Raw genomic sequence first — 15,985 nt, forward strand, 5'->3', positions numbered from 1 at the left:
AGTTGTAGATGATCGGCTACGATTGTGGTGAACTTTTTCTCCAAAGTATTCTCCTAAGGGATCATTTTTTTCCACCTAGCACACATCACCTGCGAGAAAATTTAGGAGAAAAACTGAATTAGATCGGGCCCAAAGCCTCTTACAAATACAGCAGCTGGAAACTAAAATCAATCGTATTAAAAATTCATAAGTAGGCTTAATCCATTTTGATATGACAGCAGACAAGGCTAGTAAAATGAATTTCCTCTTTCAGGAGTGGAAAACCAGGTGCCTCATATAATCCCTCAGCCAGGAAGCAGCATCCCTAATAACTATTGCAAGTTCATAATTACAAGTTGGAAAGTTAAACCTGTTCAAAGATCTAGCCAGGCTATCCATTATTTCACTTTCTACAGAGATTCCAGTTTTTTCATATCTCCATAATGTCTGCCACAACAGTCAGGGACGGATCAAGACCAAGTTGCGCCTGGGGCAAGGTCAGTTTTGGCGCCTAAAGGTCAGGTTTTGGTGCCTAAACTGACATTTATCTTGCCGCCTTTTTAAGAATTCAACAAACTGCGCCTGGGGCAAGATACCCGCTTGCCTCCCCCTAGATCCGTCCCTGACAACAGTCTCACAATCATGATGCATTACCTGCAAAATCACGTGAGAATCATAAAATGGTTACAACAAACAGACAGCTAGGAGCCACATAAAATCGGAAGTAAGAAGTCTTAAGGTGGCCACTAACTGTCCAATTCCTAGCGAAAAATCGTTCGACCGATCAGAAATTCTGATTGGATTGGTTGTAAATAATCTCCATTGATGGACACAATCGATTACTAACGATTATAAAAATAGTCGTCCGAATGGATTGTTGTCAAATCAAAATTTGGATTTTCTTGTTGGTTGTGACAGATAAAAAGGAAAGGCTGGTTCATTGATGGTGTAGTGAACGATTTTTCTTCCGATCAGAATTTTCTGATCTCTTGAACGATTTTTCGCTAGAAATTGGATCGTTAGTGGCCACCTTTATGCTTTTCATATGTGGTGCAACTGTCTGTGCCAGCTTGGTGCCTGCAAGAGTTGCCACTATGAAGATTTAGAATTTGTCTGGAAACCCACCTTGAGGGACAGCCGGACAGGCTATCCAGGGAACAGAGTTTCCAGAGCCATAAAATGTCCATGCAACCCTTTTGCACACTTCCAGACTGCGGGGACAGTTCTAAATGTGACCACACACCAACACTATACCATCTTTTATATACAGTATGTAGCTTTGTTATCTTTAAAAACTCTCTCCAAACTCACTTCTTCCGACAAGCATACGCTCTACCTTAGGCCACTTCCCCTTTGTCCTAAGGCCACGTTGCACTCTAGATATCCTGAAACACACTGCCTCTAGGTAGGTTTATTGTATATACTACCCCACCTCGTGTTATACTCCCCCCTATTCCTTCAGATTGTAAACTCGCAAGGGCAGGGCTCTCCCCCACTTTTGAGTCTTGGGATTCATTATACTTTTTATTTATCATGTTACTTTTGTCACTGTAGTTACCAATTCTGTATTTTGTACCAGTTCTGTATTTTGTACAGTATATATTGGTGTAAACCATTTGTCTGTATTATTATGTACTACGTATTCGTTTCTTACTTTGTACAGCACCATGGAATTATGATCAATGCTTTTGATTGATTGTAACATTTGAAAAATCTGACCAGTGTATCACACACATGTATTCAATTTTCCCCAATTATTTTTAATAAAAAAAATAAAATAAAAAAAAAACGATTGAAAACAAGTAATTGACAATCTACCCTACACTATTCAATTTTCATAAAAATCGATTCGAAAAATAAACCACACCCGATCGAATTGCCATAAAATTTACATCATTTTGTTATATGCCACCTTAACTGAAACTAAATGAGATAAAATAGCTGACTAATCACTTTTTGTCCATCTACTGCCAGAATCAGCCACAATCAGCAATAGGCCAGAATCAGCAGTGACCTGTGCAAACGTTTAACTGGTCTCTGCTAAAGAACAAGAAAAAAACAGACTAAACAGATCTGACTGTGACAAAACCAGCTTGCAGGGAGATATCTATAGAGGGGGCAGCCCCTGCAACGGTAAGAAGCCCAGATCTATGGTGACCCCAACGACTATCGCTCCCTCCTTCCAACACAGAGATTCAGCCTCCAGATTAGGTGTTGTTGTGGCCACACTTGCTATGGGTGGGGGATCTCAATAGCCACACTTGTCATACAACTCAAGACAGGTGGGCTCCAGGCTGTCAGGAAAGGAAGACAGAGAATGTGATGTGGGGGAGGAACATCAATGTTTTGCTGGGGAACCCATGGTTTGTTGTTACACCCCGGCCAGCTGGACTTTGACTCTACATTTTTTTCCCCTTTCATCTTTTTATTTCGCTGATGCTTATGTTAGTTTCCAGTTAGTTCTATGATCATTTTAGATGCTTCTGCTCTTATCAAAGTAGGAATAGTGTAGAGGCTTTGGTTTGTGTTAGGTTTTGTAAACATACATTTATTCACAATATTAGGTATAAGTATCAGGCTTGTGTGGTTTAAAGATGATTCCAGTGATAGGGTAATGTTCCATACACACAATAATCTGTTCCATGGAAAGGTGGGAAGGACATGTGAGAGCCACGCCAGTGCTGGTACTATGATTGTATACTCAGTGACGTAGCAATAGGGGATGCAAAGGTTACGACTGTACTTTTCCCTTGGACTAGAAGGGCCCACTAGGGGCCCTCCCTCAACTGCAGTATTAGATCTTCAATGGTGCTACGCGGGCAGAGCCAGGACAAGGTCCTCCAGCACCCAAGGCTGAGACACCTAAGGGCGCCCCTCCATCCCTCCCACCCCAGCCATCAAACACTGATTGCTATTAGACTAAGAGGCGTCCCAGGTCCCCAACCACTCTGCCTCAGACCGGCCCTGTACGCTGGTATTGATAACTTCTATACAGTGGCTTGCAAAAGTATTCGGCTCCCTTGAAGTTTTCCACATTTTGTCACATTACTGCCACAAACATGAATCAATGGTATTGGAATTCCACGTGAAAGACCAATACAAAGTGGTGTACACCTGAGAAGTGGAATGAAAATCATACATGATTCCAAACATTTCTTTACAAATAATAAAACTGCAAAGTGGCGTGTGGGTAAATATTCAGCCCCTTTTGGTCTGAGTGCAGTCAGTTGCCCATAGACATTGCCTGATGAGTGCTAATGACTAAATAGAGTGCACCTGTTTTTCTCTTTAGTGTCTCTTTAAGGGTCCTTTTCCACCGTCTGTGTTTTGGTCAGATTTTTGGATCCTGTACGTAGGTGTACACGAGGATTTTACATTTTGAATTTTACAATTTTTCACAATGGTGATCCTTAAATAAACTTATTTTTAGAACTGCAATTGTTCTTGAATACTACACATCCCCAATCAAATAAAATGAATATGATTTGTCTAAAGAATTTTAATGTAAACTCGAGACATTGAAGGCAACTTTTACTTACCTGGGGCTACTCCCCCCCCCCCCCCTCCATAATTTGTTAGGTCCCTCAGTGTCTTCTGAGTCTATGCTGCACTGCTGTCTGCCAATAGATAGTCCATGAACTGCACATGTGCTGACTGTCATGGCAACGCGCCTTCTTGAGTGTGCTCCTGTTGCCAGGGGAATTCTGCATATGCACAGTTTGTATAGTCTTGTAACTGCGCACATGCATAATGCTCCTGGCCACAAGAGGAGGCGGTGCACACCTGGGACAGCACATGGACAGTAGTCCACATCTCAGTCAGTCGTGGGCTTTCATTAGGCTGGCAGCAACGCAACGGAGTGGACCAGAAAGATACTCAGAGATCTGACAGACTAAGGGGACTAGAAGAAGCCCCAGGTCAGTAAAAGTCATGTTCTTCACCCCATCTCAGTAATAATAATAATAATAGCAGTATTTGTATAGCGCCTTTCTCCTGTCGGACTAAAAGCGATTGCGAGGCAGCCACTAGAGTGCACTCAGTAGGCAGTAGCATTGTTAAGGAGACTTGCCCAAGAAACTACTTACTGAATAGACAAGAGAGGACAAGACAAATAACATTTATATTGCACTTTTCTCCTGGCGGACTCAAAGCGCCAGAGCTGCAGCCACTAGGACGCGCTCTATAGGCAGTAGCAGTGTTAGGGAGACTTGCCCAAGGTCTCCTACTGAATTGGTGCTGGCTTACTGAACAGGCAGAGCCAAGAATCGAACCCTGGTCTCCTGCGTCAGAGCCCTTATTATTATTAAATAATACTAATAGTAGTAGAAATAATAATAATAATGATTAGCCCCGTTTTTCACATGTATTGACATGTATGGGGCTGCTGGAGGCACACTTACTTTTCTCCTTAATCCATAGATTTCAGCAGCATAGTAAAACTCCTCCAACACTGTGGCAAGATGGAAATGGAACGTGGCATTCTTTGGCTGAAGCTTGATTGCTGATGCGTAGCAAGCTGCTGCTTGGTGAAGAGAATCCAGTGGTGACATCCCATCCTTGTAGCTGAGCACATCACCTGCAGTGTAAAGCAAAATGCATGTCTAGTGGTATTTCTAGCATGATGTTACATTGTTATGCTCAGTTCTTACTGTGACCTTTGAAGCCAACTTCACCTCAAATGACATTTTAGCTTCGAATGGGCATGCGTATAATGAATGACGGCACCAAGGCTTCTTACGTCTCTTATGCTGGCCATGCACATGGCAATCGCATTGTGCAATATTGCTGATGTTCATGTAGCGATGACAAAACACTTTAGATATAGTTGGCTATACAAAGCTCAAGGCAGCCGCCATGATGAAAGATTGGCATAAGAACAGTACATGTTCAAACTAATTATTATGGAGGGAGGATGGAATAGGAGACCTCCAGCTGCAAGAGAATATACCGTAATACAAATAGCTGAATAAATCTGTTGTTCCGCCAATTCAAATACAAAATGGGACGAAATTGAACACTAGGATCAAGTTGCAGCCCACCTCAATGTCCAGTGGTGAACTCCCTCCCTTCTACATTTTACTTGGCAGTAGAAGTCCCTTTCCCAGTGTCATAGTGGCAGCAATGGGGGATCGGCTGATGCCGGGTACGCGTGGTGTCTGGTTTCTTAAGAGTTAATGTTAAAAATAGGCCTAGTTAAAAAAAATAATAATGTACCCCACACTGTCCATGTATCATAGACTCTCTATTAATGTTGAAATACAGTAATTAAAAAACAAATTAAGACATACTTATCGTAATGTGACAGAGGTCTATTACTGTATAAAGAGGCGTAAATGTAGATTTATGCATCCCGCAAGGACAGTTTTGTTTCTGGTTGCTTGAGACTTCTGGTTAAAGAGAGTCTGAAGCCAAAAAAAAATACTTCTTTTAACTTGCCATTAATATTAAAGTGATCCTTAAGTCAAATGGAAAAAATGAGATTTACTCACCTGGGGCTTCCCTCAGCCCCCAGCAGCCGATCGGTGCCCTCGCAGCTCCGCTCCGATGTCCCAGGACCCGCCGGCGAGCACTTCCGGTTTGGCCGTCACCGGCCGACAGGCATGGGAACGCGAGTGATTGTTCGCGTTCCCAGCCTGTATATCGCCCCCTATGCTGCTATTACGACCTCCTGGCTGCAATAGCAGCATAGGGGGCGATATACAGGCTGGGAACGCGAACAATCACTCGCATTCCCATGCCTGTCGGCCGGTGACGGCCAAACCGGAAGTGCTCGCCGGCGGGTCCTGGGACATCGGAGCGGAGCTGCGAGGGCACCGATCGGCTGCTGGGGGCTGAGGGAAGCCCCAGGTGAGTAAATCTCATTTTTTCCATTTGACTTAAGGTTCACTTTAAAGCGGAATGAAAACCAGCATTTCTTCTTTGCTCTAAAAAATTATTTACAGCATATTATACACAACCAGCATTTTTTTTACTAGAACAGCATTCAGTTAGTTAAACACAGGACTTAAAAGTTCAGTGCAGAGAAAGCTGGACGCATCCGAAGTGGAGATAATGTTATCTTGTGTTTACTTAATTGTATCAAGTGAGGAATGTGACACATTCTCTGACTGTGCAGAAGCTCCTGGACACCGACAGAAACTCAAAGCTTTCAATACAAGATGAATAAAACCAGTTTTGAATAAAATGCAAAGGCAGCTCTCAAAGCAAAAAACTGTACTTTTGGCAACTTGTAATTTCTAAATGAATAATAATACTTATGCACCAATGCAAATATGATAACCGTATTGCATATAAAAAGTAGGAAAACCTGTTTTTATTGAATATTATGTCAGGGTTTTATACCGCTGTAAAGGGAACCTTAACGCTAAAAAAAAAAGAAAAATGAGTTTCACTTACCTGGGGCATCTACCAGCCCCCTCCAGCCATCCTTTGCCCTCACAGTTACTCACGGCTCCTCCGGTCCCCCGCTGCCAGCTAGTTTCGTTTTTGTCAACTCGGAGTTGGCAGGCCGCCACGTGTACCTTTGCACGCATTCCCGCTGGTGCAGGAAGCTATCGTGGACATCAACACATGCATAAAAATGTATGTAAAAATGTACATGTTAATGTCCGCGATAGCTTCCTGCAGCAGTCGGTATGCGCGCAAAGGTATGCGTGGCGGCCTGCCGACTTTGAGTTGGCAAAAACAAAACTAGCTGGCGGTGGGGAACCGGAGGAGCGTGAGTGACTGCGAGGGCACAGGATGGCTGCAAGGGGCTGGTAGATGCCCCAGGTAAGTAAAACTAATTTCGGTGTCTCCCTTTTATTTTATTTTTTTGAGTTAAGGTTCCTTTTAAGCAATATGAGCATAGCTGAAATGCTGCATTCTTGCGGCAGAACGATGCCTTAATGCCCCCCAAATCCCTGTGGCAAAATTCGGGATCGCTTCCTGGTAGAGACAGAGCTTTGCGCAGTAGCTCTGCCTCTACTCGAGTCAATCTCCACTGATCGCCGCCTCTCCCCACCACTCTCAGTCTTCTTTCACTGAGTGGGGTGGGGAAAGGCGGAGATCGGCAGAGATTGACTCCAGTAGAGGCAGAGCTACAGCGCAAAGCTCTACCTCCCCGGGCAACAAAACCCACAACCTGGAAAACTGTGGAATTTTGCCCCGGGATTTTGGGGGTATAAATACATTGTTCTGCCGCCGGAATGTGGCATTTCAGCTATGCTCATATTGCTTAAAGGGACTCCGAGCAGTGCAGAAACTATGGAAAGATGCATATCATTTTAAAGCTCTCTTTCTCCTCTTTCCAATGATATATAAATCACCGCCCTACGCCTTTTAGTTTTCGCTATTTTCGCGATTGAAAATGCCGCGGCCACGATTTCAATCGCGAAAATAAAGAAAACTAAAAGGCGTAGAGCGATGATTTAGGTGTCGCCAGAAAGAGGAGAAAGAGAGCTTTAAAATGATATCCATCTTTCCATAGTTACTTGTATTACACAGGACGACACTTTCCCCAGTGTCAGCAGCTCTATTCAGCAGAAAAAGTCGGCCTGTGTAATACAATGTAACTATGGAAAGATGGATATCATTTTAAAGCTCTCTTTCTCCTCTTTCTGGCGACACCTAAATCGTTGCCGTATGCCTTTTAGTTTTCTTTATTTTCGCGATTGAAATCGCGGCCGCTGCAATTTCAATCGCAAAAACTAAAAGGCGTAGGGCAGCGGTTTATATATTATCGGAAAGAGGAGAAAGAGAGCTTTAAAATGATATGCATCTTTCCATAGTTTCTGCACTGCTCGGAGTCCCTTTAAGGTAAATGGCAAGTAAAAAGAAGTATTTTTGATGGCTTCAGACTCTATTTAACTAGTTAAAGAGACACTGAAGCAAAAAAAAATTATGGTATTATGATTTGTATGTGTAGTACAGCTAAGAAATAAAACATTAAGATCAGATACATCAGCCTAATTGTTTCCAGTACAGGAAGAGTTAAGAAACTCCAGTTGTTATCTCTATGCAAAAAAGCAATTCAGCTCTGCGACTTTCAAAGTCGTGGAGAGGGCTGGTATCTGACTTTTATTATCTCAAGTGTTATTGAACTATTTACTTTTTCTCTGCTAGAGGAGAGGTCATTAGTTCACAGACTGCTCTGAAAGAATCATTTTGAATGCTGCGTGTTGTGTAATCTGGACATATTATAGAATGATGCAATGTTAGAATAAACACTATATACCTGAAAACAAAAATATGAGAATATTTTTTTTGCTGCTAAACTTCTAGTAATTATTCATAGTACACAACCAATTCATTATATCATATTTTTTTTTCGCTTCAGTGTCTCTTTAAAGAGGAGCTGTTAGGTATAGGGTCTCAGAGAAAAAAAACACATATATCAGTAGCTAAATATTGGCTGTACTTACATTACATATGCATTTCACTGTCCACGTTTGGATTTCACAGAATTTTTATATAGTATTTGCAGAGAATGATGCTCCTGACAGCTCATGGCAGGTTCCATGTTTGTCTGTCTCCTATGAAGCCAATTGTGATGTCATATCCTCCCTGCTTCCTGATGATTCGACTCACAAAAAAGATCCTAATGGACAACACTACTGTGTAGTGAATATTAATTAGTCACGTGGCTAGGAACAATAGCGGACTCATGCAGTATACTCTAACGGAACATGTGCCCTGTGATTTTTCAGTGCTGTGAGTTTAGGCTGCTGTAACATGAGCCTGCAACTTCTCACAGCCTTAGGGCGTGATAGGGAAATGAAGGGGAGGACCCAAGGTAGTGCACTGGGGAGAAGCAGACCCAGAATGCTTTGCAGTATGTTATGCGGCCTGTCGTCCTCCTTACGAGCTTGGGAGTAACAGCCTTGCTGTTCAGCACACATCAAAAGTAAAAGAGATTTTTAACTTCAGTATTGCCTTTTTGGCTTCCTTCTAAACTGTTTAACACAGGAGAATAGAGGTTTAAATTAGCTTTTGCAGCCTGACAGTTACTCTTTAAGGACCTTAGTGATTGAAATCTATGCCCTGTTTTCATGGCTACCCGGCTGCCAGGGCATGGATTTGAATCCACCAACGCCGCGTGTTCTCGCCGCATTCGCCACTCCCAACGATCTCGCCGATGTCTCCCCGCCGCTGCTCACTCACTCTGCCGATAGCATTTATCACGGCTTTGTGAATCGAGCCCGTAGTGTGAATGAGCCGTAGAAAATACCTCACAGTTTGACAAAAGCCTTACGAGTGATGATAAATGACCATGCCGCTTGGAAGTCAGCCGAACAAATGCAACATCTGCGTATTAAGGTCTCTTTCCACAAGCAACTGAAGGCGGTGAATTCACTGCCTGTCAGCTGCTCCCATTCACCGTTTGCTAGCGCTTAGCATGGGCGGTGGACAGGCGGCCCCCATTAAGTTGCATCTGAGCATCGCGGTTGCAGTTCTCGGACGTGGTATGTGATGTCTTTAAGCCACCAGGTAACGCTGTCGTGTGTCATACGTGATAAATGTGTAGTTGCAGCCAAATGCCTCTTGTGGCTAGAAGGTGGGAGGCTGAGCTGCTCCACAACAGGCACTTTGGCCTTCCCACGTGCCCCTCAAGTGGGCAGATCAGCCTCCAGTGGAAAAGAGTGCTTAGTTTGGGTGAGTTACATGCTGCATGAAATTTTAATTGAAACCTGAAATATTTGCATCTCATGTCTTCCCTCTATTTGTAATATATAAAAATTGTCTGCTCACCTGGCTTTGGAAGTGTCTTCCTATAAAGGCGTACATGTTCTTCAGCCTGACTGCACAGCTTGTCTATGTCGCTATTGTGGACTTGCTGAAGCCTTTTCTCCCAGTTTCTCTCCTATGGAAATAAATAATTTATAGGTATACAATGACTAATACAGAAAACAGCTTCGATTTATAAATTATGTAGAAAAATGTTTTAGTTTCACAAATTCTGGATATCTGTACCCAACCATGTTAATTTATGCAGAACCTTACAGTCTCCATTACTGGGTTTCCATGTAAGGTCTCTGTTCCCTGGTTACACAGCTATGACACTGCTTATTCAAACATAAACTTCAAACCAGAGTGTCTTCATGTGCTTCAACAATTTTTAATTTACAGCCTGCAAAACTTTTTACAAAACATGGTTCACACTACATCTAAAATTTCTAAAACCAAAGCTGCAGCATGTGAGCTCTTCTAATTACCCACTGTCCCCATCATGGTAAATCACCGTATTGATCGCCCAGCTTACGCCTATGCAGACCAACCGGTAAATCCAATCATGTCTGGACAATTGTGGGCCCTCCACCAGGCGCACACCCAAGGCCTCCTCATTCACACTCCAGCAATTGTGCACTGTTGCTTTAAGATGAAGCTTATTTTTATCTTCTGCTACCCCCGGCCAGTCCTTGGCTTTTCTCTAGTTTGAGTAAAACCACCGCTCTGAGAAGCAATTGGACTGTAATCTAATGCTGGCCAGTATACGTCACTTGCATTGAAGAAAACCTGATCTGTGGCAATACGGAGATGAGATAGGAAGAAGGTGGATGTGTTCCTAGTGGCTATATCCCCATGTTATGTAGGATTGATAGGTCTTCCTTTTTACTCAAACTAGAGAAAAGCCAAGGACTGGCCGGGGGTAGCAGAAGATAAAAATAAGCTTCATCTTAAAGCAACAGTGCACAATTGCTGGAGTGTGAATGAGGAGGCCTTGGGTGTGCGCCTGGTGGAGGGCCCACAATTGTCCAGACATGATTGGATTTACCGGTTGGTCTGCATAGGCGTAAGCTGGGCGATCAATACGGTGATTTACCATGATGGGGACAGTGGGTAATTATTAGAGCTCACATGCTGAGCTTTGGTTTTAGAAATTTTAGATGTAGTGTGAACCATGTTTTGTAAAAAGTTTTGCAGGCTGTAAATTAAAAATTGTTGAAGCACATGAAGACACTCTGGTTTGAACTTTATGTTTGAATATTGTTCTAAGGTACCTGAGTGTCTCCCCAATCGGGTGGTGCGCAAATTATATTGAGGCCGCCAAATTGTTTGTTAATTGATGGACTATGACACTGCTTAGCTAATCCGAGGGTACAGTTACTTTAGGAAGGATTTTTTTTCCCCAGAAAAGCAGTCACTGGAGTTGATTTAACCTGGAATCTTTTTATTTATTTATTTTTCTATTAGTATGCTACTTTTAGGCAAGAGTTCACAACCCTAACTGTGGTCATATTAGAACACAACAGGGGTCATTTTATCGGTCCCTTGGAAAGGAACCCGAACTGCGAGGCTGACACTGGCTCAAACACTCTGACGTCACAATGTCCATAAAGTGTAATGTCCACGAATCGATATGTAAAGCAAAACACAAAAAAAGAGACTGAGCTCCCAATAGTGTATTATTGATGGTATTGAGATAAAATGTGAATAGCAGATAGAGATATACTCACAAACATGGGTTGCCAAGTATCAGGCAACCACTCTTTGCGCATATGGGGATATTAGGCCTGTCCCCACTCAGGCTAAGAAGTCGCTCTCTGTAGTAGGATAGAAGGGGTGTTCACACCCATCCACCAGATGGATAACAGTATGCAATGAATACAGAGGGGCCAGCAGAATAAAACAAAAACCAATATAAAAACAATAAAATCAGGGGGGTAAGGGTAGACTTACCTCCCCAGAAGCCAAACACAACCACTGTGATTAGTATAGACAAAAATTTAATCTGTACTCCAAGTAAAACAATTGCAACACGTTTTGCGGGTCTCAAGCCCGCTTCCTCAGGCAAAATACAAAAAGGAGCAGCAGAGGCAGGCAACAGAGGCACTGCACTCAACTGCACAACTTCCGAGCTGCTCCTTTTTGTATTTTGCCTGAGGAAGCGGGCTTAAGACCCGCGAAACGCGTTGCAATTGTTTTACTTGGAGTACAGATTAAATTTTTGTCTATACTAATCACAGTGGTTATGCTTGCCTTCTGGGGAGATAAGTCCACCCTTACCCCCCCTGATTTTATTGTTTTTATATTGGTCATTGTTTTATTCTGCTGGCGCCTCTGTATTCATTGCATAAAGAGTAATGTGATTGGGATGATTCTTTGGCACCCACTGCTGTTGTGCTCTACGAAACTGCCTACTTTGCCTATACCCAAGAACTGGCTCTGGTAACAACTATTGATTTAGAAGCGGATGTCTGGAGTGGTCTGAAGGCCCTTCCAGGACACAAAAACACAGAGACCCCTGGAGCCCTGTATAGTGTAATATGTAACTGGCCCAAAACATGTAAGTAGATATAAAAGAGAGGCATAAGCATGGGTTGCAATACTGGCAACCACAGGTAGTAGGCTTATAAGCAACGCCCATCTTCACTTGGGTCTCATGCCAACAGATAGTTCCAGAGGATCTCTGACTTGCCCCTCCCCAACACACACACACACCCACACGGGTGAGGGAAATATATAAATACATTAGGAGGAAGGAGGTGCTCCAAAAAGAATAAATAAGTTACAAACTGTTTAAAAGGTAAGAAGGAAGGCTTGCCTCAATGATGTATACCACTTATGTGGGGTAAATACATTTTAACAAATACACTAAAGACTAGTATGATGCCCAATCTGGGCCCTAGATACCTCAAGTATTTGTTGCAGCTGAATCACCCCCCCCCCCCCCCCCAATCTTAGATGAAAGTCTATTAACTTGGTCCACCTCAGATCCCTTGGAGATAGAGCCTTCTGTCATACTGCCCCTACATTTTTGAATTCCCTGCCACACCCAATCGGAACATCTCCATCCCTCTGAACATTTAAGTCCAAACTGAAAAGCCACCTGTTTAGTGTGGCATTTATGAACACCTGACTAGTTCTTATATAACACAGCCCAGCCTGCAACCCTGTATTGAACTGAGATATATCTATGCACTTTGAGTCACATGGAAGAAATGCACTTGTCTTTACCAATGTTATTGTATTATGTGCGTTAAAAAAAATGTACCATATTTACCCTCACAGAAGTGGTATATTTCACTGATGTGAGTATTTCTTCTTCCCTTTAAACTGTTTTTAACTTTTCCCCTCTTCCTTCCTAATAAATGACTGAATTAGGCTTGTGACAGGTGAAATTTAAGATGATGCTGCAGACTGATTTTTCAGGGGATATTAAGATATAACACATGAGCTTCTTATCTGTAGGACTCATGTCCCTTAAAAAAACGCATAGAACATGAAAGCCCCCTAAAAATACAATGCCAGTTAATTTGGCAATACTGTCTTTGTTGGAAATACAATTTAATGCCACTGGGCTAGAAAGGAAAGGGGGCTCTTTGTTTTGCAAAGTACTGGTAACAGGAGTCATTCAATGGTATAAATATGTCAAGTGTGCGCAATGCATCCATGGTTCACGGAGCCATAAGCAGTGATGCATTATCACATTGTTTTTTTATTGGGCTTGTTAAATTTAATGAAGTTCACTGTAGCAAGTCATAAAGTGGCATGACTACTAACCTCCTACTTAAACTTTGTGCTCTATAGATCAAAGGCTGCCACTACACAGGAATAATATATGAAGGATTTCGTTTAATAAGACAGCTGCAGCTTAACCCCTTGTACATCAGAAGAAGTGAATGGAAATCAAAACCCTTTCAGGGCAAGGTGATTTATGCTTAGTACGCTTACAAAGTTTATTACAAGCGAACAAGTCGTTGGAACTTTAGAAGTTTGTAGTTTGAAGTGAACACAGTGCAACAAATAAAGATTATTGAACTCAAACTTTTGAATAAAACTGAAAAAAAAATGTTATTTTAAAAATAAACCTCACACTGATACATCACCTACCCCTTACTTACTGTATAATTTACAACTGGAACACATTCATCACATTCACACTGGCAACACTCCAACTAAGCATTCCACAACCTGGCTGTTCCTCATCTCCAGTCTTTCAAGTGTTACACCTCTATGCTGTACAATGCTGTACAATAGTATCAGGGGTGGCCAAAATGTATTTCAAAAAAAGAAAAAAAAGGGGTTAAAGAACATTAAATATTATCCGGATGAGGCTTACTTCCTATTAGTGAAACGTATCAGTTTGTCAAAATTTTTTATTAACGTGACATGTTTTGTTGGGTTAATTCATATTCTCAGATGTAGATTTGAAAGCTACAAAACATACAGATCAGGTAATTGCTTACCCCCTTCCCCCCAAAATTGGCACTAAACTATGATGGACAGATCACTATGGTAGGGATTAGATTGTGAGCCCCTCTGAGTGACAGTTTGCGGAGTGACTATATACCGTGTCAAAGTGCTGCTGAAGATGTCAGCACTATAGAAATACTAAATAATGATGAAGATGTACCCTCAGGGTCCTTTCACACTTGTGCGGTGCGTCGCAGCAATTTACTGCACTGCAACTGCAGTGCATTTGGGTGGGAAGACAGGATTGCTAAAACATCCACAAACTTGCCTGTTATCTATAGGATGGAACGCCTGTGGTGCTGTGTCTCTGGGATCCAGCTGTGGCAAACATACATGAGGAAGTTGACATAAATTTCTGACTCTTCAATTACGATGAATGAAGACTTTGCTAATACTGGTAACCACAATAAAGAGTGCATGCAGGCTGAATGAGACCCTAAAATCAGATCTAGATCATGTGGTGCAGAACGAATGTGCCATGGAGTTTTCCTCTTATGGCACAATGATACATTTATTTTCACTACCTCCAGTCCCCAGTTGTCTCTAATCCGTCCTTAGCTGTTTAAAATACATTCAAATTAAGAGTTTAGGTTCACAAACAAATATGAATAATAGAAAAGGATTCAAGTTTGACTGCATATTAGGCTAAAGTGGAAGTCCACCTAAAACTTTTATCTTAGCTTTTGACATAGCGAGTTACACAGTCAATTTTTTTGTATTTTTACTCCTATATATTTGAGGAAATTTCCCTTCTAATGACTGAACTCAATTTGGTGACCGAGATTCCAGACAATATTTATTTTTTGATGAATTTCTGTGATACTGTACTTTATTATTGTTGATGCAACACATCATCAAGTTACTTCTATTTTATCTTTATACAGAATTGTGCATTCTTTTACCTGCAATGTATGCTTAAAGTGGGATTCAGAAGCATTACTGGTGGCAAATCCCTCTTTATACCACTTGCTTTCTGTGACCGCCTGCAATGACAAATCTAACGTCAAAGAAAACACAGAAATAATGCTACATTTTTTAATCCACTTGAGTACAGTAGACTCTCGGTTATCTGGCACCGACGGGAATTGGCTGATGCTGGATAAGTTTGCCTTCTGATTGCTTGAGACTCCATGCTAAAAATATCCATAGTAGACATGCTGCAGATTTATTGCAGGATTTGTGAAAAATTCCACTAGGAAGGACAAATACATCCACAGGATCAACTGACACATATCGGGCTCACAATCCACCCTTAGTCATCTAATCGATTATTTTTGATTAGATCATTTTGGTTGAATAAACGGGCTTAAGGGAGGATCCACACTTGTCTGCACAGAATAGGTGCATGTATTTTCGCCCACAATTTCTCGGACACTATATGCATCCATCTGAGATTGAACGCACATGTTTTTCCATAGTAGCTAAGGACTGTCTGAAAGAAAATGCACATGGAGTGCGAAGTTATGGTATGCTGCACTGCTGTAAGTTTTCTCCTCAGGTATGAAATTCACATTTAGGTATGAACAAACCAGTTGACTTACATTGGTTTTAAAGGAAACCAGAGACAAACAATTCCCTATAAAATATACATACCTGGGGCTTCCTCTAGCCCCCTCTGGCCTGATCACTCCCACAGTGTCCTCTTTTTCCTCTCCGTTCGCCCGCAATTGGCCCTGGAAACTCCTCCAGTCCAGGGCCAACTGTGCATGTGCAGCCTGGCCTGCATGCGCTCCCGCCGTGCTCATGTTGCCTGGTGCGTTCTGCACCTGCGCAGTACTACTGCGTAGGCGCAGATCGCTCCATGTGACATAAATGAGACAGGGGAGCGCGC

General features: G+C 42.2%; 1 protein-coding gene across 3 annotated transcripts in view; it reads right to left on the bottom strand.

Moving 5' to 3' along the window:
• The window catches only part of LOC137504210 (uncharacterized), a 160,039-nt gene that overhangs the window by 113,569 nt on the left and 30,485 nt on the right, over positions 1-15,985 (bottom strand). For all 3 annotated transcript variants that reach the window (XM_068232315.1, XM_068232314.1, XM_068232316.1), the window contains 3 exons: positions 15,057-15,137; positions 9,709-9,820; positions 4,380-4,555 (listed from right to left, as the gene is read on the bottom strand). In XM_068232315.1, coding sequence (XP_068088416.1) covers positions 4,380-4,555; positions 9,709-9,820; positions 15,057-15,137 — 369 coding nt within the window. The remainder of the gene's footprint in view (positions 1-4,379; positions 4,556-9,708; positions 9,821-15,056; positions 15,138-15,985) is intronic.

Source organism: Hyperolius riggenbachi, chromosome 4, assembly GCF_040937935.1.
Source record: "Hyperolius riggenbachi isolate aHypRig1 chromosome 4, aHypRig1.pri, whole genome shotgun sequence".
Classification (NCBI taxonomy): Eukaryota; Metazoa; Chordata; class Amphibia; order Anura; family Hyperoliidae; genus Hyperolius; species Hyperolius riggenbachi.